The sequence below is a fragment of the Chaetodon trifascialis genome, chromosome 5 (genome assembly GCF_039877785.1).
Source record: "Chaetodon trifascialis isolate fChaTrf1 chromosome 5, fChaTrf1.hap1, whole genome shotgun sequence".
In the NCBI taxonomy this organism is placed as follows: Eukaryota; Metazoa; Chordata; class Actinopteri; order Chaetodontiformes; family Chaetodontidae; genus Chaetodon; species Chaetodon trifascialis.
Window position 1 is genome coordinate 26013323 of NC_092060.1, and position 20646 is coordinate 26033968.

At 41.7% G+C, this 20646-nt stretch overlaps 1 protein-coding gene across 2 annotated transcripts in view; it reads right to left on the reverse strand.

Annotated features, from left to right (window-relative positions):
* Positions 1-20646, reverse strand: part of fstl5 (follistatin-like 5) — a 154252-nt gene that overhangs the window by 13179 nt on the left and 120427 nt on the right. For both annotated transcript variants that reach the window (XM_070962486.1, XM_070962485.1), the window contains exons 9-13: positions 20011-20172; positions 19003-19137; positions 5934-5960; positions 5589-5707; positions 535-684 (exon numbers count right to left, since the gene is read on the reverse strand). In XM_070962486.1, the coding sequence (XP_070818587.1) occupies positions 535-684; positions 5589-5707; positions 5934-5960; positions 19003-19137; positions 20011-20172 (593 nt within the window). The remainder of the gene's footprint in view (positions 1-534; positions 685-5588; positions 5708-5933; positions 5961-19002; positions 19138-20010; positions 20173-20646) is intronic.

Below are 20646 nucleotides of genomic sequence, written 5' to 3' on the forward strand. Positions count from 1 at the left end.
CACACCACAGCGCTCTTGTACAGCAGTGTTAGGTTTAAATAGGTCTAATACACAAGCTGTTTCCTGCACAAGTTTACATGCAGTTTGGGTAAAAGTGGCACTCCAACACTCTCTAATAACTGAGTTTCTTGATGAAGGACGATGTGTTGTATCAAACTGAATTATGAGTGGAGCAGGACGACTTAACAAAAAATGTGTCCTTCATTCAAAAAAATCAATCACAGAAAATACCCATAAAGTGACGTATTTATCAAAACTTCTCATGAAAAATGTTGTTTTCAATCAATGTGGGAACATGTTGGGTTTTTTTTCAGATGACTGGCAAAATTAGTCAAAGAAAAAACCCTCTCTTGCAACCTTGAGGGTGTTTGGCACAGATGGAAGCAGATTTTCTGTCCTGTGAGGAAGATGTTTGGCTAACAGGAAAGATAATTTTTTTGCTGCCCTGTGAAAAACTGTTAACATCATACTTCATTGTAATGTTGCAGGCAAAAGCGACATCAACCCCGTTTTCCAATTTAGCCTGAAAACTACCTGGACAGCCTTCTGAGACTGGATGTCAACTATGAGCACTCGGTCCAAGGTCGGCTGTGTCGCATAAATAAACTTGTCCTTGATGTTGACCGCTGATGACCACACACACCTCTGAACCTCCTCTCCTGGTGAGGTGGGGCACACCTCCTCCTGGAAAAAACAAAAGCAAGCACACACACACACACACACACACACACACACACACACACACACACACACACACACACACACACACACACACACACACACACACACACACACACACACACACACACACATTCTTTCTTAACTAATTGTTTTTCATATCACAGCAAAATAATTCACATTAAAAAACAATTATCTTCACCCTGTTGTTATCCTGTGTTGTTTACTACTTGCAGACTTATCAACTATGCTGATGTGAGTCACGTTAAGTCGGCAACCTAGAGGAATGAGCTTCGCGGGGTTCTGAAAATCTCTAATGGCTCCTATTTGTGCACACAGGCCACAGAACAAAGCCTGCAGACGACGTGCGGCTGTTCGGCTTCCAGTTCTGGCAGCTCTCAGCTTCCTGGCCAGTGGGAGCCCTGAGCAGCCTTCTGTCTCTGGAGCTTTCCTCCCCTTCGCCCCCTTCCCGGCCCTCCAAGCCTCCAGGCTCTGCCCAGTCGTCTGTTCCAGACTGTGTGGGACGATTTAGGGAGCTGCTGGCCTGCAAGGATGAATGAAGGGCTCCAGCATGGTGGGATGAACTCCTTCTCCCATATTTACAACCGCAGAGTCAGTCCATGACAGGCGCCTTCCCACAGGCCAACTTCCCTCAGAGGGGCATTAGGTAATGTATGAATTTCATTGAACTCTATCAAGGATGAGGGGGAGCTGCAGCAGCACTGACAGTATTTATCTCGTCTCTAGTCCAGGCCCCCACTCATCCTGTCTCCTGTACTTTATCTGTCGAAACACAGGTTAATTTGGGCTGAGCTGCAACAATAAAATCTAGTAAAAATGTCTTTTTGTGATGCAGGATGCTAAAACAGTGACAGCGCTTTGGCATTTTTGGCATCATAACAAGGTTTTCAATTGTTTGTAGCTGCAGTGTCTTTCAGTGTAAAGTTGCAGCAACATCTGTCAGTGTTTTTGATCTGAATCGGGTTGGGAAAGTCAGCTTTTAAAAGGCAGAAATGCCTGCACTTGCTGAAGTAATCGTTGAGTCATTGGTATTGAACCCTGTGAAACCCCTTCACAGACCCACACTGTGGTCACTTTGTGCTGCAGATGCTGTAAATATCTTACTTATTGCACCTTTAAGAGGTGAGAAATCGAACATCTGATGCCCAGCAGAGGGTGTGAATGGGGGCGGCTGTAATCCTCCCTGTGTTTGTGTGTTGCATATGTCTGTATCTGTGTGGGTGTATAGCATGTATGCGATTTCTGTAGTAACTGACAGCTTCTTAAGACTGCAGATATGTTTTTTTTTCCCATTTATTATGTAAATGCCTACACTCATACAGAACAGTATATATTTTTCATGGATTCACTAAAATACTTACTGCATAGAACATTGCAGCACTGGAACCATGCCAGAAACAATAAAATACTGTATTTCTTGAACAGAAACTGTAAAAAAAAATAAAAATAAAAAATACTACAGCAGAATATGTTTTAAAATGATTTCCACTCTTTTCACTTGTCAGTGTGGATGATGACATTTAAAGAGCTATGTTGAGAAATATGAGGGCTCTGATATTCCCCAGTTAAGCCACTGGATGATTTGTAGAGCTAATATATTTGTGACTCAACATCAGCCGTCTGTGGGGAGGAAAACAGCAGAAAACTGTGAAGCTGCAACATCCAAAGTGTCAAAAAGAGGAACTTTGCATGGAAACCTTGTTTCTCCAAGGTTTCCATCCATCTGCCGCACACTTCCAGCAGTTAATGGTAGATAACGCAATCAGGCCTTAAACATTTACACCTACTAAAATCACATTTTCAGACACTGATTCACCAAACGTGAGGCGAAGCACATCACATACACATGAGGCTCACTGCTTACAGATTTTCACACTGATTATCCCCTTTGCATCACAATGTGTTGATCATAGCAGTGCACACTAAACAAGGTCGGAAAAACTAAGAGCTCAGGAAATGCTTCTGGTGATAGAAAGTGAAGTGAAAAATGGAGACAAAGTGCAAAAGAGCTGTTGATTATACCCGAGTTGCTTTAGGTACGTAGAATACAGCGAATGCCCTGCTAATGGTATTTAGAGCACTCAGATTATTCAATTAAAATCAGCACAAAATAAACAGCCCTATACACACGGCACACTGCCAATACATACCATAAAATTCTCCCTATGTTTAACACTAAAGAAAAAAAACATTCCACAACACAGCCGCACTTGACACAAGACTGCGGCAGCGAGAAAAACATGGACACTCCCTTTCAGATTCCTCTGGGCTGCAGAGGGACGCAAAATAAAGACACCTCCTGGACTGACTCCACTACAATTGGACATCACAGTGTTTCCCCAACTACTGTGTGCATCGCAGTAAAACTCTATATATGGTAGTTAAAGGTAATGGATAGGCTGTGCGATTACCATAAACAAATCTATCAATGCCCCTCTGCAATGGAGAAAGTGTGAGCACCATGCTGGGAGCGGCCTCGTGTGTTCACACTGCAATCCCCCTTGACAGCACTGGATTGATGGATCCTAATACAAACACACCTCTCAGAGGAATGCTCGGCTGATTGCTGCACATTCATGGCTTCGCTTTATGCATCAGCCATCCAATAAGCGTGGAGTTCCTGCATGGAAGGCAGCTCTGTCGGAGAACACGTGTAAATCTAACAGGTATCTATCAGCAACCTGCTTTGAATATTTTGCTGCTTGAAAGCTTTGGTGGTAAACGGCGAGTCAGTGGGGGAGGCTGGGTGGAAAGAGTCCGCTGAGAGTTGAAACCAGCTCTGACTGCACTGCATGTGGTCTGTGAATGAGCTAAATTAAACATACTGGCTCAATACTGGAAGGTAGCCTCCGTGTCTACTGGGTATCATTGTATGTAGCTAGCAGTGCTAGCCAGAGAAACGTGTGACTATTGATAACCCCTTTAGGGCTGCACCGACCCATACCTGTATATTACCAATAGAAGCATGTATTTGGAATATGGAAAGGGTCAGTTGGCAGTTTCCCTCAACTCTACAGTGCATTTTAGCATCTTTCAGATAATCATTTTGGTTTTATGGCCCACAACTTTACTATTGTGGTGCAGTCTGACTGCTCATATCCGCACAGTTTCCAGGAGCAGCAGGCAGCGAAAAATCTCTGATAAAGCCAGTGTACAGCAGCATATTTCCCCAAGGAGTGGGTCAAGCCCATGAACATTTAAAAGGAGAGTGAAGTTTGGAATGAAGGACATAAACATGACTCCTGACGAATGCTAACATTGCTGAATGCTAATAGTGTGGTATGTCTATATTGATATGTCTGCACTGTGTCTGTACCTATTCGCGCCTTGCTTTTGTGGCCTAAAAAGAAAACAGATTTTTATTACACTACGCATTTTTACTCTATATTCTATATTCTTTGTCACTGTTCAATAAAAACCACGCATCTCCAAAATGTCAAGCAGCACCGTTTCTCCATTTCTGACGTATCACTGACAGGATGAGGCGATGACATCACTATTTATCATGCAGGTGCTCTTGCTAGGACATATAAACATGGGTGGAAATCATATCTAAGCTGCTGGTTGGAGGCTGTGTCCTCTAAATTTACAAGTGCAACAGCAAAGGCTTCTCTGGAGCAGAGCATTGAACTTTTATCTGCTGATTAAGGATGTTGGCTAAATCCCAGTACAAACTATATTGAGTGCTAACGATCGCTTTCTGTAGCTGTTACTGGGTCAGGCAGCAGTATGCTACTACTTGAAGGCCAGAGAATAATGTATCACGAGTTGCATATTACACATTATGCCATTAGAAAACACAAACACTTTCCTATTTACTCACATGAGTTCAGTGTAAAAATACTAACATCATAAATGTTTTAGTATTTATTGCTTCATGGTGGAGAGCGTTATAAAGCTTTGATTTATGCCTGCCAAAGACTTGCAGCAGTATTCAATGTTCCCTTTAAAATGTCTATTTTATTACATTAGAACATCTTGTCATAGAACCAGATAATGTCATAAAAAAGATGTGTAAAAGAGAGCAATCAATCTTCATTTGAGGTTGTGTTTCAGGCCACCTGACAAAGTAAGTCCAATATTCACTCTCCTTTTAGCTCCGCTTTGCTGCTCTGAGATAAGACAAGATAACACTTTATTAATGCCTGTGGGGGAATCCAGGCTGTTTAAATGTTTGACTTTCGTCACCAGCTAGTTGCAGAGTTTTTGTGTCTGCTGTTTGGTGTGAGCAGGTGGTTTCTGCTGCAGCTGGAAACCAGGTCGAAGAGAGCTGCCTGGTGGGCCATAAAACCAAAACAATGAGCCGAAAGATACTAAAACGCCTCATAGAGCCGAGGAGAATATTCTCTGTGAGTTTGTTTAGTCCATTGTTAATTTAAAAAGAGAAAAGCATCCAATCAGAGCTTAAAAGCCGGTCGTGTGCTCCACTAACACCGGGCAGAAGATAAAATGTGATTAGTAAAAACCTGATTACAAAATGAAGCAGTTTTAATCCATTATTTTCATATTTTAAGTCATCTTTACACAAATTCATGACTGCATTTTTTTAAATTTCCTGCAACTTGATTCCTCTGCATAGCAGTAACAGCTGAGGATCATGGGTATTGTTCCAAACCACACTAATTAATAAGAAAATGCTTTCTCAAATAATTGATTGATGACGCACAAATTTACATTTGGGGAAAAATACTTTGAAAATCAGCGACTCTAAGTACTTTGCAACCCCATAGTGCAAAGTAAAGGATGATCTGTGCCAACAGTTAGGCCCAAGTGCTCCTCCTCACAGCTTCAGCTCACACAGATGGCTGCGATGGTCCAGTCCAGCTCAGAATCAATCACTATAAAAGTGAGTCACTGTAGAAAAAAGCTGAACTGGTGTTTTCACTCACCTGCAGAGCCAGCAGCTTCTCACTGGGTTTAATGTGTCGCTGTATCTCACATGCCACCGGCTGAATGACTTTAATACCATCTTCATAGAACACATAGAACATGTTGCCAATGCCAAGACCTGGAGAGAAAGCAAAAACAGCCCTGTTACAGCACACGCCTAAAATAGCTTACGAGACTGCACAGTGCGAGCATATGCAATGGAAATAAGCCTACAACACTGCTATCTACTTTCAGAGCATCAAATCATTTAATCCTTCTCATCACAGTTCAGTAACCCTATTACAAGAATTCAATTAACTCAGTTTAATGAATGCTGTAGTGAAGCAGAGGCAGTCTAGACGTACCTTCTTCTCGCCACAAAATGTTTGCCACTGTGAGGGAGAAAAAGAGGAAAGGATGGTTGGAAATCAATGTGAGAATCAATGAGGTCCCTTTGTGAGAGTTAACACCCAAACACTAACTCCTATTGAGGCAAACAGGAAAGCAGACCGCATGAAACTTTTATGGAAACTGTCTCTCTGACACCTAGTGCAACAAATAATCGATAGAGCCCTCTGCCTGGAAATAATTTGATACCAAACGCTGGAAAACCGAGCGCATTCAACAAACTGCAAGTACTGTAAAACAGTTTATGATTTTTGGACCAGAGTATGCTTAAGTGGAGAGATGTGAAATAAATATTGAAGAATAAAGTCTTACACAGATCGTCATCCAACAATATGAGTGTATGAATAAGCCGCCTCAGACAGTGATGAGTAGTCCGCATGTTTCAGGCTCGGATGACAATCAGAAGTCATTAGAAGGAATTACTGTGCTCTTTCTTCAGTGGCAAAACCAGTTTTGGCTCCTAAAACAGGTAATTTTTCATTAAATTCGCTTAGCGGTGACAAATGACGTGGACTGTGGAATGAAAGCCACAAAAGACCCTGAGTGCTTTAATGGGCGACCTAAAACACAAAGCAGCTGTTGGCTTTCAAAGCAGCCACTGGGCACTCCCAGAAAAGATGTCATTACTTAAAATTACGTGACTCAAGAATGATGTGGTAAGGAGGAAATCTAGAGCCATTATAAAGTTATTTTTCATGCAAATATCAGAGCAAATTCTGCTGCTCAATCATTCTTATCCTGCAGCCCACCGGCAGCACTGCTATCCTCTCACACCGGCTTTTTATTTGTGACCTTCTCTCTCATTGTTCATCTGTCCCCTGGTCTTCCCTCTGCTTCCACCCCATCTTCCATTTTCAGGCATTTTCAGTCTACAAACCAATCTCCAGCCCAATTCACATCCGATTCTAATCTCGCCTCTATTGCGGCGCTCATTGCCGCGGCCCCTTGCTCGGGTGGACAGATGCGGAGAAAGAAAGGGGGCAGACAAAGCCAAACGAGACACCACTGTGCTGTTAGTCAGCCTTAATCTTTCAAAAGTGCTTTGTCAAGTGCTTCCTGTGCACTCTTGCATACCTTTCAGCTCATTAAAAGTTGCACAAAAGGAGTGGGGTGTATAGTTAGAGGGATGAGGAAAGGACACGAAGGACAAAACAAAGAGGAAAACAATACAATTTATTTGAGATGTGCCAAAAAAAATGGAAAATGGAGAAAATGGAAAAGAGGAGTTGAGATGAGATCTTGTGTGCCCCAGTCTTTTCCAATAGCCCACAGTATTGATGCTATTCATCACTTGGCAGAAAGACTGTGGCTGTTCTGCGCATACAAGGGGCCCATACATCAACTTCATCATCCATATAACAAAACAAGCTGGCTGCCACTGTAGGCGGTGAGTTCACTCTTTCTGGTCGTAATAACTGTGTTTCCACTGGGCCCCAAACATCGGGAACGCCACGCTCACCAGCCAGCCTGGACTGTGCAGTTCCTACCCGTCAGCAAGGTTACATAAATTCAATTTGTTTACGAGAGCACGCTACCGCGACAGTGAGCCAAACAGCCTGTGGTGCTCACCATAGTGGCATGGCGGAAGACAGCCGATGCATAATATACGTGGAGTAATTGGGTCACAGTAGATGGAAATGCAAAATTTAACTGTGCCTTGGGTGTGCAGGGTTTCGCTGCTCTTTCCAGAGATTATCCCAGAAGTTTCTTGGAAGCACTGACCCCTGCAGTAAGTTCAGTTCTGCTTTAATTATAAGCAACGCACAAATACTTTATTACTGACAAACTGCAAGTGTGGTGAATGAGTGAGTGAGTGAATGAGTGCCGGCTCTTTGCTGGAGGCGGTGACGATGGGGAAGCGGAACAGGAATGCTAACTAAAAAACGATCAGATATTCTTGCTTTTTTCCTTCATCTGCACTTGTACAAAATAAATACCATGATTGATAACATGCAGGGCAGGTACACCAAACATCCATTACTGCAGCTGTGCCAGAAAGATTTTAGATGCACCTGCCAAACTCACTTACAGTACAGCCAGGCCTGGATTAAGATGCCTCCCTGCTTTTGGTTTTAGTCAGTCTGTAAACCTGAAGATCAGCAGAAATTTGTCTTAATCAACGGCGCCTCTAATGCGATCTTCAATCCTGCTCTCTCAAATGTTCCCTTTTTTAAGTAAGACGCAACACAACTCACAATTAGACCTTGAAGACTGGGTGCTTGCCAAAAAGTCAAGCTGGAGTGCTGCCGTAGCCTTAATTTATTATTAATTAGGCAGAATTTAAGCAGTTCTCCCTTTTCTCTAATACTAACTCCAATTCTGCGACCTCAAATGTTTCTTCATTAAATTTCTTGCTGCTGTTTGTGTATAAAAACAACAAAAGTTGGCAAGAGTTAAAAGTTAAAGCATTCTTGCTCAAAGAGATTTATGTATTTTTGTGTTTTTGCTTTCCTTTTATTACTCGCTCGAAGTGGGCGGGGCTCAGTTGGAAAACGATAATGTAGCATTCTTCCATGCACCAATGGGGACTGAGCATTTTTGAACGTGAGCTCATCTTGCCGGGCCACTGTCAATCAAGTGTGATCAAGCCACACCCACACAGCCCCAATGAAGCTGATCAGCTGAGTTTTTGAGCCTTATGGATGTTTTCTTCTTAACTAAGTCATGAATATTCAATGTGTCACCAGCCTTATGCTTTACAACATGACTGAATAAATACTTTACAAAGGGAAAACTTTCATTGATTCATTAAGAATGATTCAAATGTCACATCTTTCTTTGCCTCAGCTCTAACGGAGACTGAGCTTATAACTCTAGTACAGGGTATATTTTTCTTGTGTGATCAGTTTATACAGCCGGGAAAAGTCACGAGAGGTCATTTTAACCACGGAGATAATTCATGCCTAATTCAAAACTGATGGCAGCTTGGCCTTTCTAGTGTTAAAGTGAATACTGATGAAAAGTCTCAGTTTCGGCACTTTGTGCTTCTCACTTGGCTTCTTCACTCTGCACTCGGCACAGTTGTGACTCACCTAGTGATCAAGTCCCACTTCTAACCGAGCAAGAAGTCTTTCAGCTTTGATATTTCACCCATCCATTCTTCAGACAGATTTCTGTTGCTTTTGGCAACTTTGTGCTGCATATTCAAGGGCACTTAAAGATGGAGGGCTAACTTGAACAGCAAGGCCCCTGCAGTACTATTTACATTCAGGTAGAATAAGAAAGCTTTCAAAATAACGGGACGGGCTGTACTAGAATTAGAGCTGGAAGCCTGTGGAGGACTGAAGGCTGTATCATCTCTTTAAGAAGAAAAGTATTGAAAAGACTTAATCCATGGAGAGAAATCCATTCCAGGAAAAAAACAAAGTTACTGGTGAAAGCTTGAAACACTGAAAAATAAAAATAAAATTCTCTCTCGGTGTTTGCACTCATCACAAACACATGGGGGGGACACATGGAGAGATAAATAACTGTCCAGTGAAAATGAAGTGATGGATTATGCCTCATCAGATTTGTAATGGGTTGTACAGTCTCTTCGGGTGACTGAAAATATATAACCTTTTAGTCTTTTTGGTTTCTTAAATGTAAAATAAAACACTGAAATGAATTAATTATACATTCTTTTAGGCTTTTTTCGTGTCCTTGCTTTGTCCTCTCTGTTTGGAATCCACTCATTTAAAAACATCAGTATTCTTGCTACTAGTATTACTATTACATCACTCTTTTACAGAATGCACCATCAGAAATATTCATAAGCTGTCATGTTGTAACGAGGGCTTAAGGTGTTTAAACTCTCCACTGGATTTACAATATTCATTTCAGAAAGCCTTTAGCATGAAACGCAGTCGACAGGCAGTCGGGCTGCTGACACCCTGCATAGCGTCACTGCCTGGTTAGAGCTCACTGCTGCTGACAGCGTGTCCAACGCTGTGTGAAGGCCCACAGCGTTGGGGAGGGACACTGCTGATGGAAACATGGACGCTACTTTGGCACGAGCTGATCTTCTCTATTCAGAGGATGCGGAGCACACAGCATGGCGGACCGCATAGAAAGAAACAGCTTTCTGAAGACTTCTGTGATTTTCGTCCATATGACGTTGCTGAGCTTTGTTCCAGCCAATCACTTTGCCAGGAGATTTCACTGATTAGATCTTCCTGTCTGCCTGGATCTGAGAAATCAACAGCGCCATGTTTGATTGGAACAAAAGCCTATAAACTGCTGGATGTCAAGAAATGGTTGTGAGAGAGTAAGTTGAGAGGGTGAAAGAGGGCAGTAAAGGGGATTCATTAGTGCCATGATTTGTCTTTGAGGGAGGTGAGAGAGTTGCTCACCAAACAATTATTTTGGAGTTTTGGAGAATCTGTTAAGTCAGTTTGTGTCATGTGTAAATGTGTTTAGAGAAGATGGTGCCAGTAGGAGGAAACTATCCCACACCACACAACGCATCACATTCGGTCTCAGTGTCTTGACAAAGACAACAACAACCTGATTCAGGATTGGTTTTAATTTTTAAAAACAATGTGATTTGTTTTGCAAACAGGTGAAATAAGTTCACCCCATCTGCAGAAATGTGATTTTCAGACTCAGTAACTGACTCGTGACTGAGCCGAGATGTTCTGCAGTGCAACGCTCAAAACTCACTTTCCAGCCCACTAGAGTTTCAAGACTTTGTGTTCCTGCTGAGATATGTGAAGGTCATACATTACTTAACAGACCTTTACAGTGAATCATGAAGCACAGACTAAAGAAACCTGAATACGGAGCCAAGCACAGTAAAGAGTACTTACAGGAGTTGTGAGTGGAGACCAGAGTAGGATATGAAGCGATTCGAGTAAACATTGTGATGGGCAGTGCTGTCCTCGCTCCTCAACCTGATGCTTAAGATGGTAAGACTTATTACACCCTTACTGTATGTTACCTCATTCAGAAATAGGCTATAATGTAGCGTAGATTGAGCTGAATGCCAGTTTTACAGCCCACTTTAACAAAGCAGCGTCACAGGTGAGGGTTTGTTCCATTCATACCTGTTGGCTGTCTGCTTCTTTGAATCCAATGTTGTAGATCACTGTGTCCCTCAGCTTTTTGTCTGTCTGCCTTTGTCATTTCTTTGTAAAGGGCACCATCACTGAAAGCAATGTGGATCCAATTACAAACTTTATTTATAGTAAGTTCCATTAGCCATAGATAACCAGTCAGCTATTAGCCCATTAAAATGTTTCACCAGCTATGAGCGCAGAGATGTCCAATGCTGTGTGATGAAATCAGCCCCCAAATCTTATTAAAGCCTTAATTATTTGTAAGGGTTCAACGGTAACTGTTACAGTAGAACAGCCACAAATAAAACATTGTGTCCTCTATGCTACTTACCTTTCTAACAAGAGCCAATGAGGGAAATGGCCACACAGTTAAACCTGCAAACTAAGCCTAACTGCTCAGTACATCACCTACATAATAAGAACAGGAAAACTGAAATTGACACAATCAATGCATGCAGATGATAAGAAAGAAAGAAAAAGAAAGGTAAGGATGGAAAAGTGACAAGTTCTTCCATATCCAACAGAAACGACAGCACCCACCCCAGCCACAGTCTGCTTGCCCTGCTGCTGGCAAGCGATACAGAAGTATCTGCTGCTGGACCACCAGACTACAGAGCAGGGGCCTCATCCAGAAAAATGTTCCTGATTTATAGTTAAACTTAGTTTTAAGCTCATTTCTGATGGTGTGCTTACATTTTTTAAGAATCCCATTTGTAATTTACGCACCTGTGATCTATAAATCTCTAATTACCTGAAATTGACGGCACCTGCCTTTCCTGCAATTTCCCCTTAAAAGCTGCCAACACAAATGAGTTTGGTCAGAAATCGACATGGATCAAAAGAAAACTTTGTGTGATGGCAGAGGAGATTAAAGCCAGGGAACAAACATTATTCAGTGGGCAGACAAACAGTTAAACTTGCAGCTTGGGAGTTTGTTGCCACGACAGTGAACGAGGTGGGGCAGAAAGACAGAAGTATGGATGATAAGGTAACCGGAGGGAGGGGGCCTGGCACATCGGGGCTTCATAGAACTCATGCAAAGTTCACAACAGGCCAAACTGCAAAACCCCTCCATACAGAAACCAGCAGAAAAGTCCAGACTTTGCTTTGAGATGAGATCATTTCCACGTCAAAGTAAGGTTTTAATAATAACTACCTGTACGTGGTTTTCTGCTGACGTCGAACTTTGGGTCCACACTGATCGTAAGCCCGTCTTATAAATGAGGGTTTGAGACTCAATTCATCCTGCGCACTGCACAATAAAAAGTTTTATTTTTCGGACTTATTATTCGTTCATCCATTTATATAATTTTTGTTTTGTGATTAGCATAAAGGGATGTTTCGTTATACAACCATGTGTTGTAAAATGATAAATAAATTCACCTTGTGAGACACAACTGGCAAAGACGATGAGGAATAATTCTATGATTATTTCTTTATTTGGTCCAGAAGAGCACTTCAGCTAAAGAGGGCGCAGCGAAATCTGCTTGAGCCAGTATATCCGCTATACAGTTCCTGAGATGTGACATGAAGTGCAGCATAATGTAGAGACATAAAGTGGAGAGACTAAAGCGACAAACACTCGTTCTGAGCCGCGCAGATCGTCTGACATTGCAGAAATAATTGGCACATTGTGAAGGGCAGATATTTATGCCAGTTTAGCAGCAGACTGTCAGAGATGGATGGTGCTCTGCCTGCTGGTGACAGACTCTGCGTTAAAGAGATCTCAGAATAGTGACTGCTCAGGTTTTCCCAAACAACGAAGCGCTTGGGTAAATTTGAGAGAAAAACAATTCACTTAAGTGCTGCGCCTGTGAAAAGAAGGTTCTGACCTTCAAGCTGCTCCGTGGTGAATTCATCTAAAGAAGATCATTCATGCCTGGCTCATAAAATCATGTTTTTTAGTTCATCTCCTGCTTAATACCTTATGCAGCCCTTTGACAACTGGCTTAGTTAGTTATTCCCCTCTCCCTCGTTTGAGTGTCTCAATGAGAAGCCTAAGGCAGGTCATAAACACAATGCTTGCGCAGAACGAGATCATTACTTTTCCCACAAAGTCAGATTTCTAAAATATTTCCAAGCATAATCACAACATGTCATTTGAATCCGCGTCTGTTTCAGATCAATGGTATAAGATCAAGGCTAGTCTGGTGCCACAGCATGCCCACCAGCATCTCAACTTCAGTGAGGAACTCTTGGTTGAAAGAGTCCTTGATTCTGCTACTTAAAGGCAAATGTCACCCAATTTTATAATGTGCATATCTCTGCCTGAGCCAGAAGACAATTAAGTCAGTGCTTGGGAACATCAAATACTTATTGCAAAAGCTGCATAACCACAAGGACTGATGTTTGAACATAAACTAGGGGGGCAAAATAACTACAAATGTGTTCAAAATCATCTGACAGATGGAAGCAGTTAAAGGCTTTTTGGGGTCTTGTGGTGCAATGATCTGGGGTTAGGATTTTTTTTAGAGATTTAGTTTTACAATGCTTAAACGTGTGTATTATGCTGGATGTGAAGAAGTTCAGATGCTTGGGTTTGATTGTCATTGATTACATTACTTCCATAATATTTGTCCCTGTGGTCTCTGCTGGAATCCAGGATGTCAAACCAGATGCTGATCTATAGACAAGTAATAACTGGGCCAATGACTTTAGAGAGCCTCTCTGGCCAGAACATGATGCCATATGGAGCTAATCTGCTTTCACACTCTAGTTACACTCCAGCCTGTTGGTGTGAATGAGGACTGACATGACTGATTTATGTGACATGAGTGGGGTACACAGATGTTCTAAATTTCTGATTACAGTCTTGATGGGTCAAAAATCTGCACGTTAATAAATATTTCTGCAGAATATATCTACAGATTTTAGAGTAATCTCATGTACTTTATTGCTTTTGGACAACTGGCCAAAATATGTCCAAAGCATCAAGTGTCAAAAACAGTCAAATATCAAAACTTGGCATATGATTCTCGATATGGTACAATGTATTGGTCAAGTTGTTGTGTGGCTGCTTATGCAAAGACTGATACGTTGAAAAGTTTCTTCAAGTTGAATTATTACTAAATTACTTTCCTGTGGCTGTGGTATCAGCAGTACTGTCTTCATGTGAACATTTCTTGTGACAGCGTTCTGTCACTGGTGGACATGCCGTAAAAGTGCACTTAGGGGGGCTACAGTATACAGGGTAAAGTGGGCTTTTCTTTCATGTCAGTGACTCACTCAGTCTTCCTGCCATCTGACAGTTACTGCTAGGAGAGGCAGGGAGTTCACGTGGACCACGCTCTGTAGTCCACGCTGGTGAAAAGCTCTTAAAGCCAGCTTTCACCTACTGGTGACGGCTAATTTGTCCTAGGTTTGTCCTCTACCACGGACCTCATTTTGGAAGGAGGGCTTTCTTATTTTAACCGTATCAGTGATGGAAGACGCTGCGTCAGTCTGATTTTTTTAATCGCTGTGTGCATCACAGGACAGAGGACAAACAGATGGACAGACAGAGTGAAGCAAATGTGTCCGACTTTTAAAAATGCTGAACGTTCAGCAGCAGAAACAGACTTGCGTAGACTTCAAGGGGCTAGTTTTCTATCAAGCTTCCCTAATTGCCTTCCTCAACTCCCAGGCTTCTTGTTTTGATGTTTGAGAAACTATATTGAAGAAATCATAAGTGCATGTAAACACACCGAGTGAAACGAGGTACAGTTTGTGGTCATGAGACAGACGGATGACATCCAGAATAGGTGAAGTCTGGCCGGCCTTCCAAACTGCTGATGTTTCTGACTCGGTCAGTGAACATCATCGCTGATACAGGAGCTAATTCTAATGTGATTTTGAGTGCGTCGGTCGCGTTTGGCATCTGCTTCTCCACAGAGGTTTTACAAACGCAGGTTACCTCTGCCTCGTCATGGCAAGGTGCCATTTCCAGGAGGGTAGCTCACGGAGATGAAAGACAAGTACTGTGGCAGGAAATTGACCAAGTTATGGAGAAGATGGAAAGAGTGATAGACGAAGAGAAGAAAGTGGACAAATAAGTTCAATTGTTGTTATTGGCAAACCTGAGAGCTGACCCAGAATAAACTGCATTCGACAGCGCTCGAAGAAAACAGGCGGAGATTCATTAAAAGGTGACCTCGAACACAATCAGTCCTCCTCCTCGTTCTGTTTGTTATGGTCAGGTCACCCTGACAAAGACGAACACACGTAGGAGGAATCTTTCATTTGGTTTTCTATTAACAACTGCTGGTAAGTTTTGAAAATATGGAAGCAGACAAACGCAGTCTCCCTTCTTTTCAGTATTTTCTCTTTTGTTTTAATTACTGCCTTATCTTTATTTATTTGCAATTCTAAGCTTTAACATGATTTTCTCTTTGTTCCTGTTGGTGGGAAAACATTTCATGTGCTATTCTGTTCATGTGTGTTTCTCTTGGTTTTATGTGGTCGACTGTCACACTTTTGACTCTACAAGGTTTCAAACATTTTGTGTTAATTTATGGAATAACCAATTTTACAAAAAGCTTTTTTTAATCAACCACACTTCTAATGTGAAAAGAACATAAATACATTGAATCTGGGGAAAATGTGCACAAATCATTTTAGTGTGAGCTTCATAAACAGCGTCTCTCAGCAGGGCGAGTGTAAACTGCAGACTCAGACTGTGCTCTTAAAAGAAACACATCCGACAACTTCAGCTATACGAACAGCGCTGCGTTCACTCATCATTTGTTTGCACTAAGCAGATGTACCAGGTGCTGATCGACTGGTGTTTTTTGTTCTATTTATAATGTTTAATAACAGCCGTTTGTTAAAGCATGTTAATGTCCTCTAACAAGATGAAATTACTCAGGTAAAAACAGCTGCATCAAACAATGCCACCTCTGCCTGATGAAGTTTGCTGTGCTGGCGGCTCAGGTTCTCCTTGTTACTCTCTTCTTAAACACTGATGTATTGACGGCAGCTGGCATTTTTCAGAGAAAATATCACCCAGCCGCCCCCTTATTGGAAAGCCTAATAAAATATCTGTCCATCTCCAGTGGATGCCAAGATAATGCAAACGACAAGAGAGGGTCAAAACTCCAACCCAAAGCCTTCGCACAGACTTAATGAGTTTCATGTTTGTTTGTTTGTTGTACCTTCTTATATGAGCTGTTGCACAGCCATAAACAAAGCTGCACTCAGGCTCTCGCCTCACAACACACACAATTACAGGAACGTATATACAGTGTGGGGAAAAAAATCCAGTTTCTTTTTGTCACGCCTGCGTACATGTGAAGTTCATTTGATCAAATATTTACCTCATAATTACTGATCAATAAATGTACAGCTATTTCAGACAAAGAAAGAGCCAGACATTTCCAAACACTACATTTGTGAGCATTTATCTACAAACTGAAAACTCTTCAGGCTCTGAGTGCACGCAATTTGCTAAATAGTTTACAGCCTGCTTTGTTTGTCTCGCACACGCACACACACATGCACAGTTGTTAGCTGTAAAGTACTTTGTGATGGACCCATGTTAAAAGCACTTTAGACAACTGCAGCACTTTAGAGATAAATTTGACTTGACTTAACCTTTTGTGGCTATTTGACTAATTACACTCGTAAAGCTCAACAATCTGATGTTCCTCTCTCTGTCTCTTTTCCCAGACCTCTTGTGATTTCTATGTGAAAAGCGAGAGTTGGTAAACTGCTGTGAATGCATGTAAGAAGTCTGGTTTTGTAAGTACTGGCCTTTCCAGCTCCGGCTGAGAGGGTTACCGAGTTGATCCTTCGTTATTCTTAACATATATTCTGCTGTTCTATACTTAACATAATTTACAGGTAAAAAAAGTGTTACAGAGGTGAGTTATTTTAAATTCAGTGCCAATTAACAACATTGCTCAGCTGATACAGAGACCTGAGAATAAGTGTCTTCTTTCTTTACAAGTTTTCACAGCAACGTGAGACATCTAAGCTCTCCAAAGAGACTGAATCACATGTGATCAATGCTGCAGGAGCGTCAGTCCAGAAACCGCCCAAACGAATGCTAATAAATTAAAAAGCTCATTTTAAGGTAAAGAAAACACAATGGATCTTATTTTCATGTGATTGTACACTCACGAAAACATACTGATACACACAAAACAGCATCAATAACGCCAGAAAAGCAGTTATTTTGAGTTGATCATATGCACCATGCATACTAGCAACTGCAGCTGAAAATAGTCTAGAATACACTCTTCAGGTGTGAGAGTATTAAGAGACAAGCTAGCGCACTGTTTTTAGTTAATTAATGAACCTGTCAATCAACATACTCTATTATCATTAACTGTTTTACTAATTGTAAAAATTCTGGGATCTGCTGTTTTTGTTTGTCTAATACTCTAAAATATTTTAAATTTTTGATGAATATAAATATAGGAATATACTGAAATTCTTAATATCAAGATAATGTGATGTTGTTTCAGACGTTCTGAGCTGATGATTGTCAGGGTGTCTACTTTCAGGAGCAGAGGTGAGGGTCTCAGCGGCCTCAGATTCACAGAGGCAGCCAATCCAGTGCGAATGCAGTCAACTTCCATTTTCTCACTTTACAAGTTTCTGAATAAAAGTGCCATTCTCACAGGAAAACTAGAGTGGGTCAAGTATATTTATGCCAGACTACAACCGTGTAGTAGCGTCTTTTTTTCAGTCTACCTCTCATAATGTAGTAGTGGAGCCACGTCCTGCTGTCTGCTGACATCCCTTTGAACTCCTCTCCTGTGGGGTTGCTCACTCTAAAAAGGAGCTGCAATATCCAACTCCTAGCACCATTTTGGCCTGCGGTAGTGCTTCAAAAGCTTCAAAGCACACAAGTGACTTCTGACCTGGCCGAGCATGATCCTCTGATGCATGACAGGCCGGGTGGAGGAAGTGTCGTACCGTGGGGATGACATCTAAACATGCCGGGTCTGGCAGTGTACACGTACAGATATGTGACTCGACTGCTAAGTTGCTAAGTGTGCTGTTTGGGAAACCTAATTACCCACAGGAAAGTACAGCAAACTAACAACTGGTCTTGAACCCCAAAGACAGATTCTGACATTTCTGAGAAGGTCAAAGTTAATTACCGTGTGAGACTCTATTCATGGACAGTGTTAGAGGAGACTGTGTCAGAAAGTGCTTCCACCTCTCAATAAGAAGGTTACACATGTCACAACTCTGATGTCACACGGTCACATATTGACAGTTGATCACTAATATCAAATACCAACTTAATCAGTTAGTATGCGTGCTAAAAATAACTGGTGTGGAGGAGGATAGAGAGGAAAGTTTGGAGATGGTAGTGTTGAACGAGTCTATTAATCAGTTGACAATAACGTCGCTGTCAGCAGTTCTGATAATCAATTAAAATGTCAAACATTGACTGGTTTCACCACTGAATTTATATAATCAGAAATTGAGTATCTTTGGGTTTTGGACTGTTTGTGAGACAAACAAGCATTTTTCTGTGTGGCCATCACAATTTGCCAGCGCAGGGTGACATCTTCAAACGCCTTTTTTGTTGGACTAACAGGCCAAAACCAGAAGATATCCAATTTATCAGGATTAAAAAAAAAAAACAGACAAAAACAGAAAACCTTCATATTTGAGACATTTTTGTGATTCACTTTATTTTCTCTTGACTGACTAATGAACTATTTAACTTATCATTTCAGCACTAATAAAAATAATTCTTATTTTCAGCCTATGTGTTTCCCAGCATAGAGGAGATGAAACAGGAGACTTAGGAGGAGTCCTCCTAAGTGGATGGGGGCTGGGGGGGTGGGGGGTTGCATGAACAATTGTTCCAGCTTCCAAACTAAGAGACGAGGAGAGTATAGATAGTATCACCATTACTAGAGCGAAGGCTCTATCAATGCATCACGGGACAAAAACTATTAAGACCTCGAGGATAAATTATTGAGAGCTCCATTTGCATGGCTCCATTATCCCTTGAATAAAAACAGAGACAGACATCATGACTTATACATACGAGTTTTGCGCGCAGAGTCCTCCACAAATAGCGAAGAGATGTCCTCGTCCACACCAGCCTCATTTTTGGCGATGCAGGTATACGCGCCAGTGTCTTCAAAGTGCACGTTGCTGATGTGAACCTCGCTTCCATTAGCTTGAGGAACAACAGAGAGAGCAGACAGAAAAAAGACAGTTTGCCTTCCAGAAAGAGATAAAAGGCGACTTCCACGCTACCATCCTCTGCTGCCATTACTGTGTTGCATAACAGTTCTCTAATATGTTAGGAAGGAAGGTAAGAAGTTTGTTTCAGGGAGAATTAAAAAAGGTACAAGTTCAAAGTCAGAATATGGCACAAGTCTGCCACATACTGCTTCTGTGTGAGCACTGGGACAGGCTTCTGGTTTAGCGGTTTTGTGAACAACCCCAAACAAAAAGCATTTGGCTCCACAGTTTATTGAAAGAACTAGAAGAAATGTCCAAACATTGCCTCAGAATATGATGGCTGGAGCTGGACATTAAGCCAAATTTATCAAATTACCAACATTATGAACCACTTGATGACCTAAATTTACTCATAATGCAATTTTCAGCCAAAATATTTAAACTGAAAATAGCCAGAACAACCATTGATGTCTAAGCAGAACTCCAAGCCACCAATAAGCTCACAGGCCACTGCTCAGTAATTAAGCAGGACAAACATATCAGAAGTCAGACAACATGAGAAAGGAAATGCACGCATGGATGGACAAAAAAATGTTTATCTGACCATTTATCTTGATATACAGTGCAGACTTTAGGTCGTATCGCCCAGCCCTATTTTACACATATAAAGTTAACTGTTATAAGCAGTTACGGCATTAGTAAGATTGATAGTGACAGTGACATTTATTTTAGTGGTAGAAGCAGCAACTGCGGGAGTAGATATAACAGTAAAAGCACAGTAAAAAAATAATGGAAGCAGTAGTAGCAAAAATAAAAATATTCAAGTGTACATGCAGCAAGCAGTAAACTCTCGACTCCTCTGTACCTTGCAGGGTGAGCTGTTTGGACAGCTTGGCTGTGATGTCCATGCCGTTCTTCAGCCAGGCCAGCTGAGGGCTGGGAATGCCCTCCGCGTGGCAGCGCAGGCTGGCAGTGACGCCCGGCTCCCTGGCTTGGCTCTCTGGGTACACTCGGATGACAGGAGGAACTGGAATAAGGAGAAAAGGGGCAGAGGGAGGCGGCTGAGATGGAGAAATAAATAAACAAAGTACATGCCACATTGTTGTTGTTTACACTGATGCCACTTGAGGAGAGAAGGCAATGTTATTGATGAGGAGTTTTCAAGAAGATGCCAAGTCCTGAACTTATGGTTTGGCATTAGCATACGCTATCAATAGGACCGAGTGTATTTCAGCATTGCTGAGTGCCTTTAGATAAGGTTAACGTGCTCTGTGAAGCCAAACAAATCAGATAGATGAATAAGCAGAGGACCTCTGTTCGGACACTATTGATTTTGCTTGGTTGCCATTGATTTTATGTAGCCTTTTGTCAGGAAGGAGATGAGGGGATAGAAGCAGAGAAAACAAAATGTGTGAAGAAATAAAAAGGCACAAACTAAATGTTGCTTTCATCTACAAACTGTTCCAAAAGCTGACTTTACACATTGCTGCACATTGTGCCA